The sequence below is a fragment of the Phyllostomus hastatus genome, unplaced genomic scaffold, assembly GCF_019186645.2.
Source record: "Phyllostomus hastatus isolate PE091 unplaced genomic scaffold, TTU_PhHast_1.1 phas_scaffold_21, whole genome shotgun sequence".
In the NCBI taxonomy this organism is placed as follows: domain Eukaryota; kingdom Metazoa; phylum Chordata; class Mammalia; order Chiroptera; family Phyllostomidae; genus Phyllostomus; species Phyllostomus hastatus.
The window spans coordinates 38,699,961-38,711,199 of NW_025334017.1; the positions used below are offsets into that span (position 1 = coordinate 38,699,961).

The 11,239-nt window shown below is 52.7% G+C and overlaps 1 protein-coding gene across 2 annotated transcripts; it reads right to left on the reverse strand.

Annotated features, from left to right (window-relative positions):
• Positions 1–2,516: 2,516 nt before the first annotated feature.
• Positions 2,517–10,873, reverse strand: KLHL38 (kelch like family member 38). 2 transcript variants are annotated; one of them, XM_045860725.1, is made up of 4 exons: positions 10,682–10,873; positions 8,689–10,278; positions 4,442–4,547; positions 2,517–3,567 (listed from the first exon to the last, which is right to left on the reverse strand). In XM_045860725.1, exons 2-4 carry the CDS (start codon positions 10,039–10,041, stop codon positions 3,278–3,280), a joined length of 1,749 nt encoding a protein of 582 aa, XP_045716681.1. In that variant the 5' UTR covers positions 10,042–10,278; positions 10,682–10,873; the 3' UTR covers positions 2,517–3,277. The 2 variants fall into 2 exon arrangements, with proteins under 2 accessions (XP_045716681.1, XP_045716680.1); XM_045860724.1 differs by lacking the exon at positions 10,682–10,873 and having other exon boundaries at positions 8,689–10,447.
• Between the last annotated feature and the right edge of the window lie 366 nt (positions 10,874–11,239).

Sequence of the window (11,239 nt, forward strand, 5' to 3'; positions counted from 1 at the left end):
AGCAGGGCAGATGTATGGGTCTAGTGGGGAGACAGTAGTTACAAATCAGATAAGGGTCTCACAGGGAAAAACACCCCTAAAGTATAGGGGACAAATGGGGACATTTGATGGGAGAGCTGACCCAGGCTGAGGTGGGGGGGTGCATGGAAGGCCTCCTTGGCGCAGTGACTTTTACTCTGGTGTGTAAGGCGTGAACTGAAGTCACACCATGTGAAGAGGTGAGAGAGCTGTGTGTTAGGCAGGGCCGACCACAGGCGCTAAGGCCCTGAGACAAGGGAGAGGAGGGGGAGATGCTGAAGGGCGGGTGGCGCAGAGACAACTGTGTGTGTGTGTGCTCGGGGAGGAGTGGCCAGAGAGGAGGCCGCAGAGAGTGGCAGTGAGAGAGATGATGCAGGACGTTACAGGGTCCTGGAGGGCAGATGAAGGATGGAGGGCTTTATGCAAAGGTGTCCAGGAAGCCACAGAGTCACTTCCAGCAGGAGGCCCGTGACGAGGCTGGTCGGCAGGTGGGAGGGCTGCACCCGGACAGAGTGGCAGCAGCGGGGGAGGCACTGGGGGTGCCTGTGGACTATTTCGGGACGTCACTGACGGGACCCGTCGATGGATCAGATAAAGGCCCTCAGGAAAGGCGGCCCTCAGCAGAGGCCCGAGGGAGGCGAGGGAGTGACCCACGTGGGGACAGACGCTGTCTGGGGAGAGCATTTTCGGTTGGATGGCACAGCAAGAGGGAGACAGAAAGTGGAGACTTGCTCGCAGCGTGTGAGCCTGGCAGCCAGAGTGGCTAACACCGGGCGGGTGGTAGTGGTGGGGGGTGGTGATGTCGTGGGAGATGAGACCAGGGGACGCTGCAAACAGAGAGGTAGCTGGGCTGGGCTGGGGAACAACCTTGCAGGTCCCTGGAAGTCACCCCAGAGAGCTGGGATGGGACAATGACCTATTCTGACTTACTCTGATGCTTCTAGAAGATCACACGGGCTGCCGGGTTGAGAGGAGATTCAGGCAGGGGGCAAAGATGGGTGCAAAGAGACCAGTGACAAAATGACTGTAATAGCTCAGGTGAGAATAAGTGGCAGCTCAGACCTCACTGGGAGCTGTGGGTGGTGAGACACGCCTGGGCTCCGGATGTACTCAGAGCAGATGGAGTGGAGTGTGAGAGAGAAGCATCGAGAGAAGTGTCCAGGGCTTCGAGCCTGGGAGAGCAGGAGAAAGGGGTTGCCCTGTTCCAGGACGGGGAAGCCTATGGGAGGGACTGGTTTGGTGGAGAGGGAGTGATCTTGACCATAATTCGTTTGCAGTTTCTAGTGAACATCCAAGTGCGGGTGGAAGTGGAGGTGGAGAGTGAGCAGCGGAGTCTGGCAGGAGAGAAAATTGAGGTCAGCAGCGTCTGGGTGGTATTCAAAGTGTGCTCTGGCCAAGCTCACTCACCTAGGAGTGCAAGTAGACTGGAAGAAGGCTGGGGAGCGGCACCCCTTGCTCGTCAGGAAAGTGGGGGGACGGCAGTGAACTGCAGGGAATTGCAGAAGGGTGAGTGGTCCTGGAGGTGGAGTGAGGAAGGTATTTCAGGATGGAGAGGTTGGCTGTGCCGTATGCTGCTGACTGCTCGGTTCAACGAGAATGAAAACAGGCTGCCAGTTTAGGCCCTGTAGGGGTCCCTGGTCACTTTTACAAGGACACTCTCGGACAGGTGGGACTAAGCCCCTGAGGAGAGAGGTGCGAAGAGAACAGGTGGGAGAGAGAGGCCGGCCGACAGCTAAGGGGACAGCGTCCAGGCTGAGGAGGAAGGGCTGACAATCTGGGCAGTGTGCCTGGACCACAGCCACGTGGTATGAGGACCAGAACAGACCCTCAGACTCCAGCAACAGAAGCTCAAGTGCAAAAATACAAACTAGGAAGAAAGGAAAAGTCCAGAACATGGGCCTACAAGCTGGACGGGGAGGGAGGAAGAGTTCAGCTTGGGGGTACTCTGGTGCCAGACTCAGGGCAGCAAGACTCGTTCCAGATGCTTCCACTGGAGGGGAGAGGACTTGGCCTGCACCGCTGGCTGGGACAGGGCTGGCCGTGTCAGACTGGGAATGGGACCAGCCCCTGAAGGTCTCCAGTGCGCACTGTTGAGCGGTGCAGTGCGGTGGTCCTGACTGCCCATTACAGTGACCCAGGATGCCTTTCAAAACCCCCGAGCCCTGGGCCCTGCCTGCAAGAATCCCCATCTGCCTACCTCCAGTGGGGGCTGGTCCCATTTTCAAACATCTTGCCCTGTCATTGTGATGCACCACCAGCTTCAGCTTATTCCTGAGCTTGGGACTTGGCCAGCGTGGCAGGCACGTTGAGATAAAGAGGGCCGTAGGGAAAGCCAGCCCCAGCATTGGGAGGGCAATAATTGCTGTAATCTGTGAAGGAATTTGCTGGCTTTCCTTAGAAGAGCAATTCTTATAACATTTACCAAAATGAAAATCCTGATTAATTCTGCAGGTTTATAGCTCCCCAGAGGCTGGAGGAAAAAACATCACTTGGCAGCAGAAGCAAACTTTATTCTGGCAGCACAGACAACGCTGCAAACGCTAGATCGTGAGTTGCTCATACTTTCTGGAATTCTAGTGTGCTGCATCCCTGGGATCAGGGAAACAGTCATGGCCAACTGCTCACGCTGTCGCCTGGACCAGGTGCTCCCAGAGACTCCTGGCTCTCTTGGCCTTCTGGTTCCCGGTTTCCGGGGTGTTCTGGGCAGCTGTGGTTTTTGTCGGGCCAGCGTGGCTTCCTTTGAGGAGCCACTGCCGTGCCGTGGTGCTCACTTCAGGCAGGGTGTCAGCGAGAATCATTAAACCCACCACTGCGTGTAGGGACTCCATCCAGGACGAGCCAGTGGTGGTAACCTGATTCCTGGAAACAGTGATTAGCTCATGACGTAGGCATGGGTTCAAAAAGGGCCAATCAGCACTGGTAGTTTTTTTAGGGTTATTATGTGGTAATGATAAAGCTTCACCTGAAGATGCAAAGCTAGAAAATGTGAGTCTGGATTTATCAGTTGTCATTGTCCTCATGGACACTGTGTGGCTAAAGATGCTTGTTTGTAGAATAAAGCCAGAGAGAGAGAGAGACAGACAAAGTGTGTGAGTTTTGGCAACAATATGCCTGGTTCTGGGCCCCCAGACTCTGGAGCTTTCTGTCCTGTGAGGTCTCCCTGCGCCCTTTTAGGGTTAAGCTTTTTGGAGTTGGGTTCTGTCTCTTGTAACAAGAGCATCTCAACTAAGACACACGACGTGTGGGTTTCTCATCGACCTCATCGTAAGGTGGAAGTGTAGGGAATGCACTGGAGGGCAAGGCAGGCATGGTCAAAGAGCTTGTGAGGCAGCTGTCCCTGGGACGTCCAGGTGTCTGTCTCGGGGTCGTAGCAGTCGAAGGAGGCCGAGTCCTCGATGCTGCAGTCCGTGGTCAGCCGCCGCCCGCCCGTCACGTAGAGCTTCTTCCCCATCACCGCGGCCCCGTGGTGCATCCTGCGGTCTTTCATGTCGGCACACTTGACGAACTTGTTGGACTGGGGGTCATAAGCTAGAATCCTCCTTGTGTAACCTGAAAGCCAAGTGGGGAATCAGCAAGGTCAGCCGTGCTCATTGCGGGGAGAGGTCAGCAGTCTGGGGATGTGTCTGATTTCTGCCGTCACCTAACACTGAGGCCAGAATGGGAATGAAAGCCTAGAATGTGTCGGTACCCGCCCAAGGGCTAGAGTGCGGCAGAGATGGGGTTTGGCCCCTACATGCTTGACCCCAAGTTAACGTGGCACATAAGTCAGCTTTTGACTGGGAGCAGCCTCCTGATTGCAGTGCTCTCTCGGCCTCACAGCCTCCTTTGTCTCTCCCACGTGCCCGTCCAAGAGCTACGAGGATCTGAAGAAGGAACCTTTGGGAAACTCAGAAGTGGGTCCCCTCAACAGCCCTATCCGGCGGGTCCCCTGAGGATCCCCATTTTAGAGATGAGCAAACGGGGGCACGGCCAGAGTAATGACTTGCCAAAGAGTTTACGGCCAGTGAGCGGCAGGGTCAAGGTGCGAACCCAGACCCATCTGACCCCGAACCCGTCCTCTCAGCCATGACGGTGCACTGCGATTACAGAGAGCGATCCGTGAGTAGCCAATGTTCACAAGAGCAAATGTTTTTTGAGAATTTGCTGTGTGTCTGGGATCGTGCTAAAGGCTTTCAATACACGAGCTTGTTTTATTGCCACAACTCTGTGAAATACGTAGTATTTCATTCCCGTTTGCAGAAAAAGACAGGGAGAAACTTCTGGATGAGAGAAGAGCTTTGTCGAGTTGTCCACACTCCCCTTAGCCGGAGGGAGGTGACTTTACGAAGGCTGGCCCGTACAGCAACGCCTGTCTGTGAGTGGCCCTTTTCCCACGGGAGATGCCAAGTTCGTGCCCAGCCGGGCGGCCCCGGGTCAGACTCACCTCCCACGATGACGATCCGCTCCCCAAGCACCACCGCGGGGGCGCACACGTTCTTGATCATTCTCGTCTCCATTTTGAACCACGTGTTTCTGGCAATGTGGTAAACCTGAGAGATGAACAGAACCGTGGCCCCGTATTTAAAGGGATACATTTTTTAAAAGGCAGAAGTAGTAATTAAGGGGGTACAATGGGAATGATTTTTTTTTCTTTTCACCTTTCTCCGCCCAATTTTTAGAATGTAGGTATATTACATATCAATAAACAAATACACTCAGATAAATAGAAAGAAGAATATTTTAAGAAACTGGTTTCCACGGGACCCCACGAGGTCAGTGGCTGTGTTTCTGCAGGATGAACCAGGAGTGACTCCTTGTAGCACGTGTCTGCCTGCCTTGCTTGGAGCAGCTTTGTCTTTTAATGAGAAATGGAGTAACTTGGATATTCATGAAAAACAATGATTTTTCAATTATTTTTATTTCTGGCTCATGTTTAAACTTCTCAATGTTCCAAGTATATCCGAGAGCTCTTAGAGCCAAGAATACATTTGGGGCTGAGCGAGAAAGGCTCTTGGACAGTTCATGCCTGAAAGTCATTAGAAGCGCCGAAAAAAGATGTGTGAGAAGGACCAGGGGGCGGGGCGGGGCGGGGCGGGGCTGGGCGGGGCTCGTGGCCACACGAAACCAGAGCCGCAACCCAGCGTCCCCAGAACCTGTCCTCCGGTTCCTTCTCCCCTTTGGAAGTTTAGCTATCAAACATCAATAAGTTCATCATTGGCAAACATGAGCACAAGAGATCTAGGATAGACTTCCTATAAGAAAAGAAGGAACAAAAACATTCATTTACTGAGGAAAATGGCACAGTATTCTTCACTGGACAGTCTTGCTGTTATAGAATATAGGTGCCGTCGTACTAAGGGCCTATTTTTATAATTATTTTTTTTGCCAGATTTTTTACCCGATTTCACGCCCATCCAGTGAGGCAGGTACCATTACTCACCCCCGTTGAGGCTCAGACCTCTCTGGCAAGCCTCAGTGGCATGCCCGAAGTCCCACAGCTAGAGCGAGTGGGCCAGCTGCTCTGGCTGAGCCCGGTATCCACCTTCTCAACTTCCACAGTCAGGGCCCTGCTGAGGCCATGTAGCAGTGGCTTTTCTTTTTCCTTTCTTTTTTCTTTTTTAGCCCAAACTAATGACAACTGCTGGGAAGCAAGATCTCAAATGCTCCTGGTGTGGCCTTTCTTGCTGGAGGCTTTGAGACTGGAGTCCCCCATCATTACGATTGGTTAAGCCGGTGAAGCATGGAGGAGGCTGGGCGCTGGAGACAGGGAGGATCACAGTGGCTGTCAAGCCACATGGTTTTATCTGAAAATAGGTGACACTCAGCCGTGGCTGGTGTAGCTCAGTGGATTGAGCATGGGCTGCGAACCAAAGCATCACAGGTTCGATTCCCAGTCAGGGCACATGCCTGGGTTTCAGGCCACGGCCCCCAGCAACCGCACATTGATGTCTCTATCTCTCTCTCTCTCTCTCCCTCCCTCCCTTCCCTCTCTGAAAATAAATAAATAAAATCTTTAAAAAAAAAGAAAATAGGTGACACTCTGTGGAAAGTGGGATCCTTGGAGAAAAAGCAAACGTGGTTTGCATTTTACTTGAGTAATTACCTCCTGGTCTTCTATTCTCTATCTGATTCATGTGTGTTTTCAAAAGTAGATTAAACATTTACTCACAATACTCCTAATACCTCAGAGAGGCCGGGGCAAGGATATCAAAGGAGTGTTCTGGACCAGGGAAGGAAATGGTACTTCGTTATGGTAAAGGATTCCCTGAATGCCATCCAGCAAGAGAGGTAGAGAGAAGGCCCAGTGGAAAGGCCCACGCAGTCACACGATTTGCCCAGGAGCCCCGCTGCAGTGTAACTCCTAGAGGAACGCATGCCAGTGAACCATCCTGGGAAGAAATCTCCTAACCTGTGCATGGCAATCCAGCCTGCTCCATCTCCATCCAGTAACCCCCAAGAATTCCTGTTAAACCCCATCTAAGTGAGGAAAATTTCCATTTCAAAACTAAAGCTAAATACACAAGAAAAGCTTCCAAATTAATACTTTACCCCTTTCTCCTTCTCACCAGTGCAGTGCAAAAGAATCCACCACATGCTCGTGGTTTTGCAAGGGTCTCATTTGATTATACTATGAGTTTCTTGAAATGCCAACTTAAAAGCCCCTTCGAGTTTTGTGTTTATTCTGAGGAAGTGGATAATTTTGCAATGTGAAATCATCAGCATATGTGTTGACTTCATTTTGAAAAAAAAAAAGTTTAAAAAAAGAGGGCGGGGCTGTAGCTCGACATAGGAGCATTTTGTTACGTCTGTGTTGTGCGGCCGAGCTTGGAGAGGAGCTGACTATGTCTCTCTTGGCTCAAGAAAGTGAGTGGGGTCTGGAAGAGACTCAGAATCTGCCTGGATGGTCAGGCAGGAGCCAAGGATGTGGGCTGGAGAAGTGAAGGCAAGAAGAAAAAACAAACAGAGAATTCAGTTGAAGTCTGTTACTTTTCTCCATCTCTGCCGCTGGCATCCACTTAGCTCAGGCTCCACCATCATCCCTCGCCTGGAACTCTGGAAGAATCAGTCCCCAGCTCTCTTCCCTTTGTGTGCTCAGGCCCTCTCCAATCGCTTCTCCACAAGGTGCCCAGAGGGAACCTCTGAAACTGCAAATCTGATTACTTCCTCCACCCTGCTACCCTCAGGCTAAAACCCCAATCCCTTGCCAAGGCCTAGAAAGCCCTGCCAGACCAGCATCATCTCCACAAACACCCATTACCCCAGAATGTTCCAGAACTTCTGCAGGAGGGGCTCAGAGGCAGTGGTCTGAGAGGAGGAGGTAACTCAGGGAGGGGGCTCTTGGTGATTATGTGGGGACTAACCCCACCCCAGCTCCGTGGTGTACACTTCCTCTCTCCTCCCGGCCTGTGTGGTAGCGACGTGGACATACTTCACGTTCCTCCAAGCAATGGGCTGCACCCCCTTTCTGCTTCAGGGCCTTTGTGCCAGCTGCTCCCTTACCCAGGAGCACCACCTGGTCTCAGGAGACCCCGGTCTCCTGCTGCAGGTGGCAGATTCCTCTGCTCAGAGCAGCTTCCCGCCCCTCTGTGTCCATGCCACGCCCTTCGTCCTCTTTGACTCATCACCCCTCCCCCTTCTCCTGCTGCTCTGCTTAAGTCAGCTTAAACCAACCTCACAGAGGGAGTTCCCCGCAAAGTTCCCTGGTCCCCTGCTCGTAAAGCACCCCTCTAGTCAGCATCTGGGTTGCAAAGGTCTCATAGCTCCCTGAGGGTAAGTGCAGTCCACTGCCCACGCCTGTGTTTTCAGGTCTTCACTGTGGGCGGGCTCAAGGCCGCTCTCATAAATGAATAAGCAAAGCACTGGGACCTCCTCGATTGTCTTTCAAGATCGGCTCATTATTCAAGTTTTGCCTATTGTTAGGTGAATTGCAGACATTGCTAGAACTTGCATAATGTTGGGAAACCCTTAATATTCTGAAATTTTGATCTTTTTAATTACGCTTCTCAGAGAGCTTGTGAGTGAAGCTAGCTTTTACCTATGACTTAGTGCAGGGGTTCCCCAACCTGGACACACCTTAGAATCTCTCGGAGACTTTTAGAAATGTCAGGATCCCACACAAAGAGATTTCGATACAGCAGATCTGAGGCCGTGCTCCAGGAGATTTGGTAAGAGACTATGGACCAGTGCTTGGGAATCTTCTTTAAGGCCATTTGGGTTAAAATAGCTCACCAGATTCCTGTAGGACTTTCCTATTTGACATTCAGTGGGTTCTGGCTTGAACTTTTAGCTATACTATTTTTTTCTCAAATAAAGATAAACTCTTTGTGGACAGGGATTGTATCTGATGTACGTTTGTATATATTAATCTTACACAAAAGAATTCATAAATGGATAAAATCTGGTTGAAATTAAACTTCCTCTCTCCCTTCCTTCCTCTTTGCCTTTCTTCTTTTCCTTCTCTGTCCCCTGCAGATGCCAAGTGTGCATGTATATATTATATATATTATATATACATGTGCCTATGAGCACACACACACATGTACACACTGTGTCACAGGCATGTGTCCACATGTGAACGTGCATGCACACACATGTATGCATACATGAGCTCACGAGTGTGTGTTGTATGTGTTTGTGTGTGTGCGGACACACACTCATGCACTTACACGATGGGAAGGACCAATCCTTTACCTGGATAAGGCGCACAGGGTTCTGCATGATGTCCTCTCCCCCGAAGAGGTAGAGTCTTTGGTCTTTCACGGCGACCGCAGGGTGCAGAACCCCCACCGGCATGCTGGCCATACTCTCCCAGACGTTGCAGATGCTGTCGTATCTCTCCATGGAGCTCATGACCTCCTGCCCGGCTCCAATCCCCCCGATGGAGAAGATGAAGTTCTTATGGGCAGTGCTTCTGTGGGAGTAGCGGGCGGCCAGCATGGGCTGCCCCAGCCTCCACTGATTGAGTTTCAGGGAGAAGACATAGACGTGGTGACTGGGGACACTCGTCTCTGTGCCGACAGCCATGCCCCCCAGCACGTAGACGCTGCGGTGCAGGGCAACGGCCGAGGCCTTGTAGAGCCGAGCAGGGAGCTTGGCGAGGCTCTGCCATTGGCCGGTCTGTCGGTTGTAGAGCAGAACGTCCCTGGTGGTCTGCTGGTTGTCCTTCCTTCCACCCAAGAGGATGAGGAAGTCCTGGTAAGAGTTTCTTGGGGGGACGTGCCATGGAGGTTGGAGGTCTGGGACACTGGGGGTGCCGTACAAAGAAAACATGTGCCTCCTGGCCGTCTCCAGGATGACCCGGCAGGAGGGCGAGGACTGCAGGAGGGCGTCGTTGGCGATGAAGTGGTGGAAGAAGGCTGGGTGGATGTACGGGAGCCTGACGAGCTTGAACAGCTCCTGCACGTGCCGCCTCCGGGCCTGGAGGTCGTGCCGGACCCAAACCATGAAGGCCTCGAACACCTTCTCCTCCTCCCCGCAGAGTCCGTCGTCCCCCAGGTAGTCTCTCAACTCCAAGGCGCACAGCTCCTTCAGGTCGGCCGACACGGCCACCTCCGGAAAACGTGTCAGGGCCACCTCCCTGGCTGTCCTCTTGAGGGTCTCGCAGCTCAAGATGTCCGAGAGTCTGATCATGCCCAGGCAGTTGCTGGGGCTCAGCTGGCTCTGCAGGTAGGAGGAGCAGGCCTCGAACAGCTTGGGGTACTGCAGCATGGAGGCGGCCTCCATCAGGGGCAGAGCGTTGTCCGCGGCGATGCGCACCTCCCCGGTGTACACGTACAGGACCAGCTGGTCCAGCGTCGTGCACCCGATGCCCCGCAGCTGGACTTTGGCCTCTGCGCTCTCCCGGAAGTTGCTGCAGAACATGGCCCTGAAGTAGGGGCTGCTGGAGGCCAACACATTTCGGTGGCAGGGCACCTCCCAGGCCTCGACACAGAGGGTCACGTCCGTCAGGATTCTGTTTTGTCTCAAGCCGTTGAGCTGCCTCAACAAGTCCGAGGAGAAGTCGTGGTCTCTGAAGAGCAGCCCGTCTGGGGACTCCTCGTCCATCCTGCAAAGAGCGGGAGAAGTCCCACGAGGAGGCACGTGCTGGAGGGTTTGGCTGCGGAGGCTCCTAGACGTAGCGCATTTCTGTCCACTCCCCGAGATGCGTGTGGGTGGCACCAAGGATGTGGCTCAGCGAAGGCTGGGAAGGGAGGCTACCCACCCTCCAGGCCTCACAGCTGACAGCTCTTTTTGGTTCTGGTTAGTCAGAAAGGTCGCAGGCAAATAACACCCTCATATAATCTGAGAAAAAAAAACCACAACAAACAAAAACAATGGAGATCGTTGGAAGTTACTGATGGTCAGGGGCTGAAATGTTAGCCCGAAGCAAAACAACGGTCCGTGCATTTGACCAGCGGAAGCCGGTGAGCCTTTCTCCAGGTTCCCAGCCCGGCTCTTACTTTGTAAACTCATCTCAGCATCTTCCTGGGTGTTAGTCATTCCCTAAGGTTGTCATTCTGGGGGTGTGGCCCCCTGGTGACTAGACAGAAACAAGGGACGAAAACAGACCGTTGCAGTTTTTTTAAACATGACTTCACAAATTCTTTTGGGTTTTGTTTTAGAGATGGGATAAACAGAAAGCAGGGCTTATTGCCTGGCACCGGGCAGTCTACCTGGAGGAGAAGGAAACATCAGGGGCGTTTACCTTGTAAATGCAGGGATATCCACCGATGCCTGGGCCACTGGGCCCTCCGGAGTTTCCACCTCTGGCTCCAAGTGAAACCATAAACCCAGGCCTTCCCTTGAGCTGGCAAAGGCTTTGTCCTGGGGGAGTTCTGGATTTGTTTATGCTAAAGGCGCTTTCACAGTTTTCTAGAGCTTCGTGAAAGAACTGCTGGGCAGGGAGACAGTGTATACATTCCAGGGCTAAGAATAGTTGCATATGTACTTTCCACTGTTATGACATGTGACTTTCCAGTTGCCTTTTGCAGCAACCCCAGGGCCGGCGGGGCCGGCGCATGCCCACATGCCTTGTTTCCTTGGCAAGTGTTTACATCGGCATAAATAGATCTGAAGGAACGGCCTCTCTTAAGAGAAGACTTTGCTGCCCACTTGGAAACATCCAGAGTCCCTTGTCCTAAAAGTGCCTGGGAATTCTAGATGTCTGTAAACAGGTTGCTGTGACCTGGGGATATTCACTGGCGATAGTTCTGGATGGTCACAAGGGCAGCCGGAATGTGGGCCCAGGGGTGCTGTGTAATGG